At 43.0% G+C, this 20,006-nt stretch overlaps 1 protein-coding gene across 1 annotated transcript; it reads left to right on the top strand.

Moving 5' to 3' along the window:
• Positions 1–115: 115 nt before the first annotated feature.
• On the top strand, positions 116–16,952 carry URB2 (URB2 ribosome biogenesis homolog). Its single transcript, XM_066545654.1, has 9 exons — positions 116–241; positions 1,475–1,651; positions 2,896–6,268; positions 7,686–7,846; positions 9,042–9,152; positions 10,058–10,300; positions 10,682–10,772; positions 12,341–12,480; positions 16,189–16,952. Exons 1-9 carry the CDS (start codon positions 116–118, stop codon positions 16,384–16,386), a joined length of 4,620 nt encoding a protein of 1,539 aa, XP_066401751.1. The 3' UTR covers positions 16,387–16,952.
• The last annotated feature ends 3,054 nt before the right edge of the window (positions 16,953–20,006 follow it).

Below are 20,006 nucleotides of genomic sequence, written 5' to 3'. Positions count from 1 at the left end.
TGAGTGCCGGGTGAGTGCCGGGTGCGGGGCCGCTGCCCGTCCGACCGCCTTCCCCTTGCTCGGCGTTTCTTCCAGACGCGTGCCTGCCTGCTCGCTGTGCCCACGGGACGCCCCCATGGCAGCCATCTACTCCGGGATTTACCTGAAGCTCAAAAGCGCCAAGACTTCTTGGGAGGACAAACTCAAACTAGCCCGGTTCGCGTGGATTTCTCACCAGTGCGTCCTGCCTAATAAGGAGCAAGTGAGTACTTTTCAATGGTGAGCAGTGATGAAAGAAGGAAATAACGATGGCGGATCGCTGCTATGGATGAATCAGTTCTTAAAATCCAGATCTAGTTTCCAGCTAGCGGTTAGCACTGTAAATATAGCACTGGTTTAGGATTGTGATCAGCTCTTGATTTCTTTGTCGTTACAGGAAATATTTTTATAACGACTTGTTGCAGGTGGCTTCAGCCCAAAGCCCTGCATTCGTGCAGGATGGAAGAAACTTTCTTTTAGAGAGGGTAGTGCCTGTGTTCTGTCTCCCGGAGAGACGAGAAATAGTCGTCTTTAGAGCTGTCATTGCCATTGGTTTGTATTGCATCCAGTACAGGATGCTCCGAAGTCAGATGCTTTTGGGCGTAGTTAAAAACAAGAACTTGAGGATGGGAGGACTGACTGAGGCTGTGTGTGTGCTCTCTGGTGCTCAGAACTTGCTGTGCATGAGCAAAGAGCAAACAGTGCATTCATGGACTGCTGCTTGGAGGGTGATTTGGTTTTCTCTTCATGGAACCCACACTGTCTCCTAAGCCTTTTGTTTGACCCTGTTTGCTGAAGGTCTGTGCAGTGTTTCCCTAGGTTAGGGGTGTCTTGTCCTGTTCCTCCAGCCCTGGAGGAACTGGTAGTACTTTCAGGCTTTGCACATCTGAGATCTGTGTTTCAGGTTCTTGTTATTTCAAAACAAGAAGTTTTGAAATAACAAGTTACTTAAAATATTAAACTTAGCCATAGACCACAACTTCAGTTTAAAAACAGTAATTAGTAGATTTCAATCTTTTCTAGTTTGCACCTATCTAAATTCCTAGGCCTGAATTTCTAGGTAGTGAATTTAAACATATGAAGAGAAGGATGTGAGTGGAATAGCAACTGTCAGAAAGTGAAAACTAGCTGATTCCCTGAGCACTGATTTAAAAGATTGCATTTGCAACCAGTATCAACTGTTAGAATTAGGATGTTGTGAGAGTAAAGATGTTCACTCCTGAAAGCTGTTTTGGGATGGTACATGCAAGCACAAGTCCAACATTTGGTATAGAGCGTAAGCTCTTAGGAATTGAAATCTTTGTGACCAGACTTCTTTGCTCACTCAGAGGCTGTTCTGCTTGGATGTAGCACAGTTCTCAAGATACAAATGCTGTTAACTGTGAGGAGGTACTGCTTTTGTCCTGTTTTTGCTTGGGGGTTGTTAAAGATTTCTTGTTTTCCCTTCTGTTAACAGGTTTTACTCGACTGGGTAAGCCAAGCATTGGTTTCCAATTACAACAAGAAACATGAACTGGAGGATGAAGTTGTTGAAAAACTTTGGGCATATCTTGACAATGTTATCCACAGTAAAAGACTACAGGATCTCTTAAAGAGTGGGAAGACAGTTGGTCTCAGTTTTTCAATTGCAGAGGTAACTATGACTGTGGATATCTGGTAAAATTCTGGAGAGCAATATGTATCTCTTACAGTACTTGACTCTTCCTCACAGTGTCAGATGGTGCATGAAATATGTATTAGTCTGATAGTTTGCAGGACCTGTACTGAAAGTTTCTCTATTTCCGTCCTGCAATACATTTTATATTTGTGTAGTGCTAAGGTTAAAAATGGCAGAATTAGTGAGTGGCTGCAAAGGCAGTGAAAATGACTGGGAAAATGATCCTTTTAATTTTGGTCAGATTGAAGGGAAGCAAGAAAAGATTGTTTTTACACGTAGAAATTGAACTGTGAAGTATGGAGAATTAGTTGGATGAAATCGGGGCTTCAGAGATGTTATGCAGAAAGTGTGCCAAATTTAAATGTGGTCTGTGTGTGAAAACCTATCTGGATGAAGATCAGGTCAGAGGTATAATACCCTGAACAACAAGGACAGAGGTGGTAGGGGTCCAGTGGGAAGAATTTAAGGGTCTGTTTTAGTCCATCACTGTTGCAGCTGAGGAGATGAACCATCCACAATAAGGTGTAAGGTATGGTTTTTAACAAAACAGACATAGATTTTAAAATTGTTACTGAGTTTGTTTGCAGACATTATCTAAAGGTGAGAAAAGGGAGTGAGTAAAAATCAATCTTCTGGATTGAAGAAGAAAACAGCAGGGAAATACACATAAAGTTTGAGAAAAGGAAGAGAAATGCAGCATAATTTCTCTAGAAATGTGTATCCCTCAAAGAGAAAAGATAATAGTGCTTCACATTCCAGATACCAGGACCAGAAACTGTCTCATTTTCAAATATAAAGATGATATTTAGGCATGGACATTCTTACTAAATAACCCCCCTGTATCAGAGCAGGGATGTGTTTTGTGTATAGGTTTGTCGTTATTGGGAGTGTAATTTTGAGGACCATTCAAGAAGGGAAGAAATTTACCCCTACTCCATTTCTGCAGGATGAACTATTAGAATCAAGTATGGATTGTCTTATGCTGTTGCCAGTAGTGTGCATGAGGGCTTCCTTACTCATCTGGTGCTGCAAACAAATGCAAGGACAGTGGAGCTTCTAGTTTGAAACCTGTGATGCGAGAGGCCCAGCAGCAGCTGTTGGCACATCCCCCTTGCTTGCAGCCACAGCTCACAGAAGGTGTTGTTGGTTCATTATGATGGGCTTTATCTTTGTATGCTAAATTGACTGGTTTTGGGGTTTGTTTTTGTTTCTTTTTTCAGATAATAAACAAAAGGTTATCAGAGGCTTATTCTGAGAAGACACAGCAGAACATTGGCACTGTGCTCAGCTGTTCCAGTGGCATCCTTTCTACTTCTTCACTGTCCATCATTTACACAGCAAAGTGTGAACTTTTGGTTGATCTCCTCAGCAAGCTGTCCAAGCTGGCATGTCAGCAACTGGCTTCTGATGATGCTGTGGGCTCCCAGTTGTTCAATGTCCTCCATCTTACCTTTGCTCAGTACCTCCTGATCCAGAGGCAGCAAACCAACCCAAACCGTGTGTTTGGGAGAGTGACAAGTCACTTGCTCCAGCCATGTTTGCTCTTGAGGCACTTGCTGACTGTGAGGAGCTGGACACAAGCGGATGATAACCATGTGTGTCAGCACCTGAGCAGAGAAATACGAAGCCAAATAGAGACTTTGCTGCAGGCTGGGTTATTTCAGCCTGAGCTTTTCTCATCCTACAAAGAAGAGCTGCTGTCAGAGCAGGAATCCCAGGAGAAGAAGAAAGGAGCTTGGAAAACTCTTCTGCTACCAGTCAACACAGTGCAGACCAAGCTGGGCAGTGACTTGTGTGAACCTGCCCTCCACGGAGCGGTTGTGGCTGGTTCGGTGTCCCTGCTGTATAAGCTCTTTCTGGACTCGTACTGTAAGGCAGAAAACCACCTTGTGTGTTTCCACATGCTCAGCAGGCTTTTTGGCTGTCTCAGGCTCTCTGACCTGCAAGAGGAGGGGAAGAGTGATAGGCTTTTCCCTGTGGACTGGAGCATGGAACTGCTTGCTTTGGAGCAGCTTCTGAACTTGGTGCTCAACAATGACATCTATAATGTCGCCAGTGACCGTATCCGGCACAAGGAGGTGCAATTTGGGTTTTACAGGAAGCTAGCACAGATGCTGCTGACACACTCCCAAGCTTCCATCCCTGCTTGGTTCAGGTGTCTCAAACTCCTGATGTCATTAAACCACCTTATAGTAGAGCCAGACCTGGATGACTTGGTGTCGTCAGCTTGGATTGATGCAGAGACCTCTGAGCCACGTACAAAGAAGCCACAGGAGACTCTCATCAGCACCATATTCCAGATCTACTCCAAGCTGAGGCAGTTCCCACGGCTCTTTGAAGAGGTGCTGACAGTCATTTGCCGGCCAGCTGTTGATGAACTGAGGCCGTCTGTCTTCTCTGCTGGCCTGACAGCAAAGCTTCGTGAGTGCCTTCTTGAACTGCCACCCAACCAGATTCTGGACATTCTGTGTCTCTTTGTGGAGAAATGCCAGACCCTTATCATTCCAGCTGTTGAAGGATCAGTTGACATGGCCTTGAAGCTGATGTCAGTGTGCTCGGTGCTGCATGCTTTTCTGTTCAACATGAGGAGCCTGGATGATGTCACTCCTTCCCCTGTGGTGCTTCGCACTCAGCGTTTGATGGCAAACATACAGAAGGGAATAATTCAGCCACTGATGGAGCTGCTGCAGGCTCCTAGGAGAGAGGAAGAAAAGTCAGAGCTTTGGCTAAGAAGGGCCAGTGATGCTGCTCTCCTCCTTGTTTACACTTGGGTTGAGGTAGATGCTCTGTTTGGTGTTAGCTGCAGTAAATATGTGTCTCCAACAGCTGAAACTGCTGTTACTGAGCCTGCTGCAAGGCACTGGGGCATTTCAGCTTTTCTGCCTGGTGTGAAGGACCAGAGTTGGAGGAGAGTTATGGAACTTGCAAGTAGTTTTGCCTCCACTAGTAAATATTGCTTAGAACTGCTCACACTTCAGAAAATGAAGATGATGTTAATGCAGACCGAAGCTGACCTACAGGCCTTGCAGCATACTGCAGCTTTCATCCTGGAGTCTGGGAGATCCACCATGAGTAGAGGAGAATCTGAACCGTGGGATGGAGATATCAGTGCAATAACTGAGCTTAGCTACCCCACAGCACACTGGCACCTTGTCATATCCAACCTGACCATCCTGTTGCCGTATATTTCCTTAAAAGACGTTGAGTACATTGCAAAGGTGCTTCTAGAAACGTTGATGTTGGCTGAAGCTCAGAAAGCTGCCACGGACCAGGAGTCTTCCATTAGCATTGCAAAGATATCCCTTGGTTTCATCCACAGCTCTCTTCTACCAGAAATGAGGGTCCTGCACTGTGCTTTTCTGACTCATCTTATTCATCAGTTTGCTGTGGTGCTGCCCACTGCTACCAGGGATTCAGTAGATCTGCCACTGCAGCAGCTGTCTGTGACTAATATTCCTTGGCATGAAGAAATTCTGGCTTCTTGCAAAACTGTTGACCCATTGGAAGTACCATCAGAAAACAAGGTGCAGAAGGACGAGCTGAGCTCCGCTTGGAAAACACTGGAGAAAGTTGCCCAGTGTATAGTATTGTTAGCAAAAAATGGCTGCCCTGTCATCCTGAAAGAACGTCAACTACAAAGATGCCTGGATTTGCTAGAAATTGTTTCTCTCCTGAAATTAGACAGTTTTCTTCCCTCTGACTGTACTCGGTGTTTTCTGGTGCTGCTGTCCCTGCTAGTTAATACCAGGGCTAGTGTCTCTTGCAGCAAATTGTTATTGCTGAAGGTTTTAAGTACTTGCCTTCACCTCCTGAGGTGCCTGCAAGCTGGCAGGAACTCCAACTCTGTTCTTAAGGTGTTACATGCCAGCGATGTTCTTGAGGCTGTCATGACCTCCCAGCTTACAGCTTGCAAATTCTTCACTGATGTCTTGACTGGTCCTGTTTGGGCACAGTATGTCCAGGAAGTCCAAGAGTTTTTGGAAAACTTTCTTCAGATGATTATTGAAAGAAGACAAAGTGTGAAGCTCAACTTGGAAAAGTTCATGTCTTTCCTGGTGAGCTGCAGGCCAGACACAGGTGCAGCCAAAAGCATAGACTGGAAAAACTGGAATCCCGCAGCTGAGCAGTTGCTGCTCACAGCATTCACCACACTCTGTCATGTTGTCACACTGCACCTCCAGCAGCTGCCAGAAAAGAAGCTGCATTCTGTGGATGTGTTTTGTGCTCTGTTGGAACCAGTGGTTCTGCAGATGGTCAGAACTGTTGAACACGGGCTTCAGAGTAGCACCCCAAACCAGCCTTTGCCTGTGGCATTCATACCATCTGTCACTACTCTCCTCAAAGCAGATCTGAGCCATCCTGTCAAGAAGGACTGGCAGAAGGAGCCCAGTGGGTTTTTGAAGCGGCCCCGTGTTAAACTGTACCAAGAGTTTTACTCTCAGATACTGAAAGAGCTGCCCTGTGCAGGGAGTAATCTGCAGTTCCTTCAGCTTGCATTGCAGTTCCTGACTGTCTTCTGCTCTGTGCCAGAGCTGTATCCTGAAAAGGAAACTGCAGTCATGGTTGTTTTTACTATAAAAAAGCTTCTCTCTGGTATGAAAACTCTCTTTCTCCACATCCTTTGCTAATTTTGTGTGTTAAAAGCCATTTAGCAAAGCATACAGTTTCTTTAAAAGTCTGCATTTGTTTACTTGTGTTAAAACAGCAGGCTATCCTTTTTTAAATGCATAACAGGAAAATTTTCTAGGAGGCAATATTGTGGTTACTGGACCACAGCCACCATCTAGTTTGGTAATGAAATTCTGATAGATGTTAACATCTTTAAATAAAGTTGAGGTCCTGAGTTACTCATCCTTGGTAGAACATTTTGAAAGTAACTGGAACATGGTAATACTACTGGAGGTAGGGCTGAAGTGCAGTGTCCTGCTTGTGTAATTGGTGTAGTAGGCACCACTGAAGCAGCTGATCTGCACCAGGTCAGATCTTGGAGTAAAATATTCATCTGCTTTTGTAGCTGGTAGGTGAATTTATAGAACAGTGGAAGTTACCTAACTGTTATGGACGATGAACACCATGTGGTAATTCTGATACATTCTGTGGGATATTGGCAGGTTGGTTCCTTTATCCTCATCAAATAAAGAGCCAAGGCTGGAAATTACATGAAAACCCTCTGCTGCCAGCTGTGGGACCTAATGGCTCCTTTATATTGTCTCATTCAGAAGGAGAGATGAACACAGGGCAGGAATAACTGTTCTCTTTGACTTCTTCAAAATGCTAGAATTTGTCAGACTTATTACTGGCATGCTTTGGTGCAATGGTCTCCAAACATTTTTGATTGCACACACCTATCATTAAAAAAACCTAAGAAACTGAATACACAGCCTGAATATAACTTACTTATAAATTATACATGTCCTACTCCACTATGTCTATTATAAAGCACACATACAGAAAATGTTTAAAAAGCATGAGATAAAGATGAAGTAAAATCTATTTAAAATTTCTTTTTGTATTAAAGATATTTTACTTATAATTCCCACACCCCAATAAATTGTCTTGTGCACACCCTGGGATGTGCACACCCTGCTTTGGAGAGTACTGTTCAAGTGAAGTACAGTTGTGATCTCAGTGTTTGTATTGCCATTAAGTAGTCATAGAAAAAGCTTTATGCTTTTATGATTTGTGATGCATCTCTGGCCACCATTTGTAGAAAAGACCTGTGGTTTGTTTAGCCTGCTCCCTTGGCTTGTGCAGCTGCTTTGGTGTAGTCTTTCTGTGCTACTGAAGAGTTTTTATTGGTATGATGACTGCTCTGAACCTGAGGGTAGGATACACTTGAGATCATCAAGTTATTGCACTAGTGGGGAGAAAGGTAGAGAGCATCAAGCCCTCTATGTATTTGAGTGTTAAAAAGGTACCCCCAGAACTGTTTTATTTTCAGTTTTCCCTGTTCTTACCTGTGGAAGTCCTTCTCTTGGGAATTGATTGCTTTTGTCTCTTGAATATGCAGGTCCTGCAATTACAACCCAGGTGATCCAAAGTATGGAGGTGGAGCTGACAGAGGTGCTTGTCCAGGTGCTGGGAAACTGCTCTGACGAGGAGTTTTATGCCATAATGAGGCTGGTGCTGCAGGGACTGGAAGTGAGGAATATTTGGCAGCAGAAGGCTAAAGTAAGGCATTAGTTTAATGTGTTGTCAACTTCCTTCTGCAGTCTGCTGTATCTTGAAGAAAAGGTTGTTGGCTGAATGAGATTTGTTAAATATTTTTTGTTCTTCCTGCTTTATGTTCAGTAATCAGGTCAAATTAATTTACATGGATAAGGGCTTTCTGACTGTGCTATGTTCTGTATATAAATTGAGAGGTGGAAAGATCATGGAAACCTACTCAAAAAACTTTCTGTCCATCTTAAGGACTCAGCAGTCTCGAGTCCATATATTGTCAATAGAAATCACACAGCTGTGGTGTTACAGGCCATGCTGAAAGCTCTTTCCTACTTGCTGCTCAGAGCTCTTGCACAGCAGATACCAGCAGTCAGTGTTTGTGGCTCTTCTTTACAAGGTTAAAGGCACTTTTAGAAGTGCTGGCATTTTTAAGTAAAACCAAAACTGCACCTGCACTTTCAGTACTTGTTGCTCTACAGGCTACTCAGCAATACCCAGGTAGCACTCAGTAGCTTTTTAAATTATGCACCCTTCTTCAGAGAAGCTTAAGCACCAGTGCTGATGTATGGAACACTTTTGGCAAAAAAAAAAAGTCTGCTGTATGCTCCATAGAAAGCCCAGTGATTTGAGAATGACACTTGGATTAAATTTGTGGGATTATCTGGCCCTGTCTTATTTGTCAGAAGAGAGGCAGATTTGCTGTGTCAATTCTTGATGCATCTTTTTGAAAGTGTATCTGGAATTCCTGAACTGCACAGATAATTCCTGCCACCTGATTGTAGCTTGCAATATGCTTCTTGTATCAGTCTGTATAAACAACTAGCAATTAAAAAAATCCTGCTGCCAAAAGCAGCATTTATAATTTATGGTGTACCAGTATCCTTGTATTGCCTCTGTTTCCCTCTCTTACCGAGTGGCAGTTCTATGAGGAGACTTTCCTTTCTTAAAAGTCATGTAAGCTTTTTTGTACAGTAAGTTGATTGTGAAGCAAATGTGGTGTAAAGTACATTTGGGTCAGCGTGCTCAGTGCATTGAATTCTGTTGAGCTGCTGCTTTCTTCACAATTTCCAAAGAGAGGTATTGGTGGGAGGCCTTTCATGTGTCAATGCTCAGAAGTGCCACTGACCTTGAAAGAGCTTTTCTGTACTTGAAAGGAGCCAGTGTGCCTTGTACCCCTGACTGATGATCCTTCTGCTTTCTGCAGGAAGTACTGTCTGCTGTTACGCTAACCAAATTGTTGCTCAGCTGCCCATTAAGTGGAGACAAAGGGAAAGCTTTCTGGTTTGCCAGCCCACAGATAATCACAGCTTTAGCTGTAAGTATCTCTTTATTGTAACTTCATTACCTACCCCTCCTATCTCTTAGACTTTCTAGTGGATACAGCTAACGTGCACAGAGGCACACAAGAACAAAAACTAAACACATCCATGCCAGATTCATCTGAATGGTTTTTGTGTAGATCCTCTTTCTCCTCCTTCCTCAAGTAAATCTCCTGTGAGTGCAGTGTGCAGGTCATCCATTTCTTATGCACAGTAATTTTATGGAACTACACTGTAATATGGTGCTTGGGAGAAACTTGTTAGACTGCAGAGTAGAGAGTCTCCTGTCTTTCCTGCTGTCCAAAGGAAAAGATAACCATCAGCCATGTGTTGCAGCAGAAGCCAACAGCAGCAAAACAAAACAAATGCTTATAGAAAAAAGTAATTATATCAATTCACTGAATTATGAAAGAGAAACTTAACTGAAACTAATCAAACCCAAGTTTCCTGCCCTTCGTTTGTACAGCATATAAAGCTAGTGATGTAGGTTTTTCTTCTCTCGGGATGATATCTCTAGGCAAGAATTTATCAGCAGCTGGTTCTGCAGTGCCTGGGAATCATAAGCTTGCAGTTTCTGCCCCTTCTGATAGGTCTGCATGCATGTAAAGGAGCGAACTGCATCATTGGATCAGTGTGAAAGGTGCAAAGAGGTGCTGGTTTTCAGGAGGCTGGGGAATGTTTGCCATTCCAGTTATGCTCACAGCAGTGTTTGTTTGAAATGCATCAATCCTCGCCCAGGGCACAAGTGCATGAAAATGGTTCAGGTGCAGGAGTCTCCCTGCCAGTCCAGCTAGCACAGGTCTCGTTCCATTGACTCCAGTCATAGTGTTAGGGCTTTCTGGTGTTCCAGCTAATGATAAGTGGCTAATGCATTTCTCATAGTCTGTTTCTTGTCTTGTAGCTGCAAACCAAAGAGGCCTGTCAGGACCAGGCACTGATTTCCATCATAGTTATACCTATTCTAGAGACTGTAGCAGCTCTGCTGAGGCAGGGAGAAGGGATTCTCGTGAATCCACATCACATTTCGTTGGCATTCAGCATTCTTCTAACAGTCCCTCTGGATCATCTGAAGACAGAAGACTATCATGGTGTCTTCCTGGGGGTTCATGAAGTGCTCTTCTCTATTGTGCAGTGTCATCCAAAGGTATACCTGTGATGGGGTGGGAGAAGAGGAAAAGGTTTGAAAGAGAAAACATATTAGTGTTAGATTTTTTTAATATTATTTTGAAATATTTTGTCTTGATAGTATGAAAGTGCATTGTACTGCTTGTCATTTAAAAGGCTGGGAATCTCAAAATCACATAATTTCAGTTGCTCTCCTGCTTTGCTTGTGCCTGCATTGTTGTTCTTTGGCAGTGGATTGCTTATGAGCATCTGATGCTACGTTAGGAGAAAATGTTTCCTTTTTCTATGATTGATTCTAGAAGCACAAATGGCTCAGGATGCAGAATGAGAAGATAGTTTCTACCCTCTCCACTCCCCTTACTATGTTTTCTCACATGTTTTTGTTTCACGTGTTTTTCAGGTGCTGTTGAAAGCAGTACCATCCTTTCTGAGCAGTTTCCATCGTCTGGTTGTTTCTGTCATGCATGAAGGGCGTCAGAAAGGAGACAGAGGTACTTTATCTTTTCCACCTTTGCTCTATATATACACGCTTTAGAAGGGGAGATGCTGAGCAGGACAAAGTCCTCAAAAACTAGCTGTGGCATTGAAACTGTCATTCCTACCTGTCCTTTATGAAAAACTGAGCTTTGTGGTTGTGGGCTTAGGAAGATGACTGGGGCTCCTGGAGTGCTGCATGCAGGCAGCATTGCTTTTGGTGAATAAGTTATTCTTCGCTGACTGACTGGCAAGTAGACAGGAAGCAGTAAGGCTTACTGTGCTCAATTTCTGCTCTTCCTATCAACCCCTGTGTCTGCAAGCATGGTGGCTGTGAGCTCCAGTGATTCATGCTAATATGTGTCAGTTATAATCCCAAATGGATGCTACTAAATGGAGTTTTTTGAGATTGGAACTACGTTTACTACAGAGCTGAGCTGTCACCATTCTATGCTAAGTGTAAGAACTCTATGTGTATCTGAAGCATCAATTGGGATTAGATTATATATCTGTATGGCCAAGGATTTGAAATAAGGGTAATTAAATATCCTAAAAGGAAGGGGGGAAAACAGACTTATTGCTGGAAGTCATTAAAAGTTTACATAGTCAAAGTAGACAAGTCAGAGATGTCCACAATGATTAAGATGGTCAGGGCACAGATACTCTGTCATTAATAGTGGAGTTTTGAGACAAGTTGACTTCGTGGCCTGAAACTGATTGGATCCCAGCTTTCTGCTGATGTCCTACAGCCTGTGCCATGGTCAGACTTATCTCAGCTGGCATGTTGCCCACAGCTGTGGGCAAATATAAGTGTATGTATTAATTGTAGAGGAATATATTAGCTGAGGCTCAGTGATAGAGGAAAAGGTATGTTAAACTGAATTTTCTTGCTTCTGCAATATGTTTGCATAAGGTAATCATCACATGAAGCTTACAGATACATGGCATCCTCAAGCTGAAAATGATGTTGTTTATCTTTGCAGGATTGTTCTGTTTTTGTAACAGATAACTTGGAAGTAATTTCTGGATTTCCCTTCTCCCTTATTTTGTACTAGCTCTCTTCATTCTCTGCCTACTGAGTTAATTCTCAGCTGATCTCACCAGTCTCACTTTAGATACCTCCAGTGATGCAGCTTTTGCTGCTATATTCCACATAATAGAACTCATCAAAGAGCTTTCTTACTATGCTGTTTCTAAGAAACATCTTCTGATTTTCTCTAGGCAGGGAATACAATTTTCTTGTCTCTTCATTTTCTCCTCCACAGTGCTAGTTGGGACTGAATTGTGGAAGGGATTGTAACCGCTGTTGTAAGCACTTCAATATCTATAACAACTAATTTTTGTCTTGCAGTGCACATGAACTTGGAATCAGTATGCTCTTACAAAGTAGCCACTCTAGGAGATGTATTTTGTGTGTTGTAGGGGGCCTCTAGCTGTGGTTTGATAAGGAAAGTTGATAAAATAGGCAAGCTGTCCTTGGCCTCATGTTGTTCAAGGATCATGGAAAACTGAATGATTCTTTGGGGTTTTTTTCCTAATGTTTTTAAGCCTCAAATGCCAGGCTGCTTCTCAATTTGTGTTTTAGGCAACATGGATGAGTTTGAAATGATACTGAAATGTGCACACTTGGTGGAACGGATGTATACTTACATTGCTGCAGAAATGGAGGACTTCACTGTGTTTTCTGCCTTCATTGTGGCTCACTATGTGACTGAATTGCAGAAGGTATGTTCTCATCCATCTTGAAAGTGTCATAGTATTGTGCTAGCTCTGGAGTTTCTGTTCCAAAGGCAACTCTGTTAAACTCTGTAAAATTTGTGAAGTTACAGTTGTTATACCTCACAGAGATGCAGGTTTGATCCAGGCTTTTGTATTATGCAAGAGTTCTTGAGAATCTTTCTTACCAAATTCCTGGAAAATTTTCTAAAGGTATGGGCTGTGGTTTTTTCTTTTAAGGTAAAACCATACAGTGCCCAGGTACAAAGCTATTTTGCTTTAGTGCCATGTTGGGTGTTGCATTTCTTCATAGAATCATAGAATGGTTTGGGTTTAAAGGTTGAAAGATAACCTTGAAAGGTCGTCTAGTCCAGCTTCTCTACAATGAGCAGGGACATCTTGAAATAGATCATAGCCTCATCCAACCTGGCCTTGAATGTTTCCAGGGCTGAGATATCCACCACCTCTCTGGACAACATGTTCCAGAGTTTTGCCACTATCACTGTTAAAAATGTCTTCCTTATACATCTGGTAGTTAAGTTTATCTCCCAAATAGTCTCAGTTGTCCAGGACTGATAGCAGTTAAATCTAGCAAAGTAATGGTGGAAAATTCTCCTGGAAGAAAATCTTTTAATATGGTGTAAATGATTAAGTGAATTAAAAAAATGTTGCCAAGGCAAGAATTATTAGCTTTTCAGTAATTCTCCTTCTGTACCAAAGATATCATTCTGATTCTTACTGAAAGCAGCGACTTCTACTCTTATGGATGCCAGAGCCAGATCAGTGTTTTCTCTCATCCAGAGGTAATTTCAGCTTGTCATTTTCTTCAGCCCAATAGATGTAGATTTCACCAGGGTTTGAATGCTGCTTGTGGTGCAAGTACCTGCAAACTGATTATTTGTGATTCTGGCCTGGGCATGGGCTGAAATACAGAAAGGAAATGTAGTCTTTGTTTTAAGGCCCTCTTCAAAAAGAAAACCCTAAAATCCTAATTGGTGCTGTGTTTCTGAAGGATTGTGGTGTAACCAGTGTAACTAACCATGAAGGTTATTACAGAGGTTAAACTTCTCTGCCTTCTCTGTTGCCTTTTTTCTTTTTTTTTTTTTTTTTTTTTTGATGGGGGGTGAAATGGGGGAGCAAAACAATGGGAGATGTCAGATTTTAGCCATATTATTTACTCTTCCTGGTTAGTTGGTCATTGTTTACATAGTGAATGTAGTAGTTCAACAAAGGGAAAATTGCTGTTAAGACAGCTTCTGTTCCCTTTAGCCATCTGTGAATCTGTAATCTGGTCATCACTGAATAAAAGCCTGACTTGAATTGTCAAACGACCTTTTTAAGTTGAAAGGACACTTGTCTCAGTATTAGCAGGAGTACACAGTCTCATGAGATATCTAGGAAAGTTTTGTACAAAATGTTCACTGGGAAATGGAAAGTGATGGATGATAGCTGAAACCACAGATCAGTAATGTATGCATGGAACCTTTGGGTGTGGAAGGGGAAATTGGTGTAGTGAGCCTCTAGACACTGGCAAAGGAGTGTTTTCAGAATGGATAGATGACAAGTAGGTGATGATTTATTTGCTCATTAGACTGCTGAGAATTGATGGATATCAGAGGAAAGAGGGCCCTCAGATGCCTGTCTTAAATGGGGCATGTACACATCTTTCATGTTGCTCTGCAGAGGGAGAGAAAAGCTCTTTTAAGCATTCATCTCTTCTGAGTCACGATCGGTGGCTTTCTGCCTGTGATATGAAGACCCTGTGGGTCCATCAAAGATAACTGAGAAAAACATGTTAGTAGATTTAAGTCTTTCTGTAGGCATCTGCACACTTACTGGAACCCTTTTAGGGGTCTGTGAACTAGAACTGATGAAAGCTACTGGCCTAAGCAGTCACTTACCCCTAAAGTGGTTGTGTAACAGCTCCCTCAGTGCTTCCTCCTTATACCACGAATTATTTTGTATTAATCTAGAAAGATTCCTTACTGGAGTGGGTGGCATCTCTTTCATACTGTTGGCAGTGCTCTCTGCTTGTTGCCTATGAGCTGTTGCTTAATTCAGCAATAGTGGAATACCTTTTCACACATTTAATGTCTCACATCAAGAGCTCTGTGATGCTTGACAAATTGGTTGTGCTAACTGTATAGACCATAAACCACTTAAAAGTATAATTAACTGCCAGCCAGTAGTGGCAGCTGTTTAAATCTTTGGCTCTGCTTCCCATGGTGTTATTGGTGTTTATAGGAAACTGCAAAGCAAGAATGGCCCAAGTAAGGCTTGGGTCCAGATGAATTTGTGATGTGAGGGATGCAGTTCCATTAACTGCAGCTCTGAGATAGCTGCTTATCCCAAGTGGGCCATCTGGTCCATATTGCCAATAGCTGTGGGTTTTCCTGTCCTTGTTTTCTGCAGTCATTCCTCTGCCCTAGGAAGGGAGAACCCAGCCCAGTGCATTCACTGGGAGCTGTGACACTCAGCTCTTCTCCAACTGTATTGTACAGTGTAGGGAGAAATAGCATCTGTTGTAAACAAACCAATTGATCAACTGACAGAGAAGGGAAAAATTACAGCCTCTTGCACATGCCAACTCTTTAGGGTCACAGATCTAAAAGAAGTTTTATGTGCCTGCTGTATGTTTTTCCCTGCTATGTTAGTGGATCTAACAAAACATATTAGCTGTTCCACATTTAGGGCAGAAAGAGAGCGGGAGCCTGTCACAGTGATGAGGAGTGCACTTCATTAGCAGAAAGTTTATTAGTTGCCTAAGGAAGAAAGAGGCCTGAATTTTAATGACGGCTTTTTATGTGATTTTCATTATGCCTGGAGTGCAGAGGCTCACATCTGGAGGCATAAAGCTAATTTTGGGATTCAGCAAAGATAAGACGTGGTTCTGCAGCAAAAATAACTCAATGATGCCAGAGGCCAGCACTGTCTTGGGCAGTGAAGTATTTAGCAAGTGATTTGTGGGCACAGGACAAATTTCAATTAGCCTAGAGCAGCAGAGGGCTCCAGAGTCAGCGCTGATGTTCCTGGTTGTTAGTGGCAGTTCTACTGGTTGTGGGGTTGAGCAGAGGTAATGTCAGGAGCAGGGTGCTGAGTCCTGAGTCATTTCTTGTATTCCTCCAACTTTCTGCATGACTTCAGGCAAGGTGCCTGATTCTTGGTGTTAAAACAGATTAAGGAAATGTACATTTCTGAGATTTTTGAAGGCTTCTTCTATTAAGATGTGCACATTGAAGTACTCGGAAAAAAATTGTTAGATAAATATGAAATTGTTACATGGTAAGTTAAAATTGTTTCTACCCAATGTAAATGAAGTGCTCATTTGAAACTGACATAATAGCATACAGCCTGTACGAGACATAGAGAATCTACTGAAATGTGTAATCCAAGGCAAGTATTTTAGGGTTTTTTAATTAGAGTTGTGCTGAGGAGTGTCCATGTGATTCCAGGATGATTAGTGTCTTTGCCACCTCAGCAATGTGTATAGTACTCCTGTGGATTTTACTGCAAGGGCTGTGCTTGTTTTGCAAAACATGTTTGCAAAATTCAGGAAAATACTGCAGAAGTCAAAATCTTGGATTTTATCTAATGGGCTGTTCCAGATGGTCTCTTGCAAAGGATAATGTTGTCAGCATTTAATGTATACTGACTGTGGAACTGGTGTTGTCTTGCCTTTCTGTCTTCAAGTTTAAGGCAATTTTGTTCTTCTTGCAGGTGACTTTGCATCCAGCTGTGAAGACACATCTCACAGAAGGAATATATCACATCCTTGACCTTTGCATTGAACGGGACATCAAGTTCTTAAATGCATCTCTCCCAGCAGGCGTGAGGCAGGTCTTCAAGGATCTGTATAATGATTACAACCACTACCACAAAGCAAAGAAGCAGGGGGAGGAAAAGTACACTGCATGATGAATCCTGCCTGGCACCGTGTGATCAGTTATGAATTGATTCTTGCAGTGCTCAGAACTCAGTGCTCAGTTGCTGTTTGGCTTGGGATAGCGAGTAAAATCGAACTTGAGGAGGGTCCTAAACATGGATTGCATTTATCCCTCTACAGCCAGCCTTCATAATGGGGAAAAAGGGAGCTGGGGAGGGAGGGATGATGTGCTGTGCTGTTGGTTCTGGTTCTGCGTTGTGCCACAAATGGCAGAACTGCTGTGCCTCTGCTGGCCCCTGGTGAACTCTCTGGGAGCCTTGGGGAGCTCACTGCAATTTGGCAGCAGATGTCACACTTCAGGCTTTGGCACATCGTGGTGCTTTCCTGTGGAAGCAATAGTCTGGTCTAAAAGCCAGTGAGGGATAAAACCCCTGCTTTTGCTTACATGGTAAGCAGAATTAAAGCAGTTAAAGTGCTTACTTTTGTACCCTGTTATTTTACATTTTGTAACTGAAGAACTTTGTTAATGTTATACAGCCGTACTGTAGGTTACTGTGCAAACCTGCAGAAGTAAAAGTAAAAAATTTGGAAGATTGTATGTCTTTGCTTGATTGGTTTTGCTGTCCAGCCATCCATGGGCAACCTGGTCTGACCTATTGAATTTCCTTCCCAACTGTATTATCCTCTGATCTCGTGATAATCAAAAAGACTGACTACCTGGAGCTCTGTTCGATTTACTGTCATTAAGGAGTTACACTTCGTCATCTGAGCTGTGGTCACTCTCTGCTTAGCTTGTGACAAATGTTAATGACCACTGTTACTATCTGAGACTCTTCTTGGTCTAAGCTGAGCCTTGTTGCTTTGTATTCACTCTAGGTTGAGAGTAAGCCCTCGACTTCTTGCAGCTCAGCTCAGCTTCTGACAGGAAGCTTTATCAAGTTTTATCAAATAACTCCCTTTCATTGGCTAAATGACAGTTTATTTTTTTTAATGATACATACTCTAAAGATCTAATTTTTATGTAAATGGTAAAAGAGTCTTCACATGTGCATGTAGGTAGTCGAAAGAACTCAGTACTCTCATATGATTATTTACTTTAATCTATAAATAGGGGGTGGGCAGAGGGAGACTGGAATGTGGCTTAGCACTTTTCTGGGTCCAGCTGCCTCCATAGCAAGGTCCAAAGGATGAAGTTTATCTGGGCCAAAACACTCTGTGTGGCTAAGATGAGTGAGGTGACCAGGGCTTGCTAAACTTCATCCTCTGGACTGAGGATGACTCTCCTCTCATCCTGGAAAAGCATCTTGAAGGGCTTTGGTACTGTGGAAGCAATGTTCAGAAGTAATTGTGCTGTTATTAACACTTTTCCAGTCCCAAATGCAAACAACAGTGGCATATAAGCTGCCATGAAGCAAGTTAACTCTGTCCAAGCTGGATCATGTGCACCACTTCTGTATTTTATTTTGTGTGGGCCAGCGATGGGAAGGGGAATTACTTCTGCCCCACCAGGAAGTGGGACAGTGACATAGGTCCCAGAAGGGAAACATGTAGGAGCAGGGGGCATCCAAAGGGGCACCAAAGAGGAGAAAGGTCTCCAGGGTGGAGAACTGGAATACACTGGGAAACGAAGGAAGGTTTTGAGCGCTGGGAGAGGATGTGGAAAGAACAGCAGAAAAAAAGAGAGCTGGGTTTGGAGCGGGGGAGGAAGGAAGTGAGGGAGGAAGGAAGTGAGGTAGCATCTCTGGCGTGTGAGTGTCAGGGCTCCCCTGATGCAGCCATATGGTGCAAGCCACACACAGAGCTCAAAAGCTTCTCAGTGCAGACCACAGTAAATAACGCTAGCCAGAGGAGGTAAACTAGTTGAGATCAGTTTTATTTCATTAATACTAACTTTTAAATTGTTACCAATTTTAACCTCTTGGCTTGGAAATAAAAATATGTAACTGACTTAGATGGACAGGGGTGATGGAATTAACAAACCCCCACTATCAAAAGGGCACAGTGCTTGAATGAATGAAAATCTGAAATCCTGCCACAATTAAACCTTTATTTCAAACACCCCATGCAACTGCCACTTCTCCCACAGCCCCCCTCCTTCTCCATGCAAAGCAGCGGAGTTCTGAAGCACAAAGCAGCGTTTCTGTGTAGAAGTGGCAAAGGGGTTAAAAGGAAGGCTGTCTTTCACTTGCTAATCCCAGGTCTTTGTCCAAGAACTGCTCCGGATTTTTTTTTTAGCTAGAATAAATTAAATCACTGGCAGAGGACCACCTGCTGAGAAAGCAGGCTTTGTGCTCCCGAGTGCATTCCCACGTGGGTGCAGTTTCCTCTGTTGTCACACGGTGGGGCCATCCTGCAAGGATACAAAGCACCGTCTGAAATCCGTTCTGGAGCCCTTCCTCCCAGGCTGGGTTAGTTTAGAGCCCTGAGGATCAGGAAGGTAAAGGGTGTGGAAGAAACCCCGTCTCGGGTAAAGGCCAGGAGCCACAGCCTCTGTTTCACTGCAGTGTTGCTTTGTGAACGTGAATCTCCAGGCCTTACAGGCTTCTGCAACACATTTTCCTGGCCAGGTTTCCAATTGTTGATGCAGCACATCTCTTCTTTCCTTGCTGCAGCATGGACAGAAATTCCTCCCGTAGGCAGAACTCGGAGGCTGGGATCTCAGGGTCCTGCTGGCTGTGCTCTGGCTCAGCCTGTGACTCTGTGTGCGGTGTTTTTCCTGGTGCATGGGCAGTGCCCAAGTCTGCTGTGCCAAAACTGGCTCAAATAGCAAGAAACAGGAAAGGCTAGAACAGTCAAGACCAACAAAAATCATGCTGGGTTTATTTACCCCTTATTTTTGTGTAGCTGCTGTGAAAATCAGCTGATTTTTCTACCTGCCTGGCGGTGGGGCTTAATACTTGATTTACCTTGAAATTGTGGATAGAAATGTCAAAAAAAGATGATAGTTTAAGATGTTAGAAATTGTGTTACTTATTCAGAAATTGTTTTTCCTGATCATACCTTTTGGGAAGAGACAATGTACAGAGTATTTTCCTTTAAGCTTGAAATGAATCAGTAGCTTCCTATTTGTTTACTTAATGCAGTTCTGGAGCTTCTGGATAACAGAAGGCTCCTTCCAAAGCCACCTTTGTGGGTTAAAACATAATAATATGAATAAAGGAGCACTTTGAGAGATTTCTACACCATTATTACTGAACCATTAAAAGTCTCCAGTGACACAGTTTGCTGATGATACTGAACTGAGTGGGGAAGTGAACACTTGGGACAGGAGAGCCAAGCTGCAGAAGACCTGGATTGGCTGGAAAGCTGGGCTAACAAAACCTTGTGAAGTTCAACAAAGACAAACATAGGGTCTTGCACTTAGGAAAACACAGTCCAAGAGTCCAGCACAGGCTGGGATCTGCCCATGTGGGGAGCAGCAGAGGGAAGAAGTCATTATCCCACTCTATTCAGTGCTTGTCAGGCCATACCAGGAATAATGTGATCAGTTTTATTCCCCACTATGCAAAAGAGATGTGGACAGGCTAGAGAAGGTCCAAGGAAGGGCTACAATGATGATCAAAGGACAGGGAAGCTTTCCCTGCAAGGAAAGGCTGAGACAACTAGGTTTGTTTAGCCTTGAGAAAATAAGGTTTAGAGGGAGACCTTATCA

Source organism: Molothrus aeneus, chromosome 3 (assembly GCF_037042795.1).
Source record: "Molothrus aeneus isolate 106 chromosome 3, BPBGC_Maene_1.0, whole genome shotgun sequence".
NCBI classification, from domain to species: Eukaryota; Metazoa; Chordata; class Aves; order Passeriformes; family Icteridae; genus Molothrus; species Molothrus aeneus.
The sequence above is the reverse complement of the archived record's forward strand: the minus strand, read 5'-3'. Positions and strand labels throughout refer to the sequence as shown.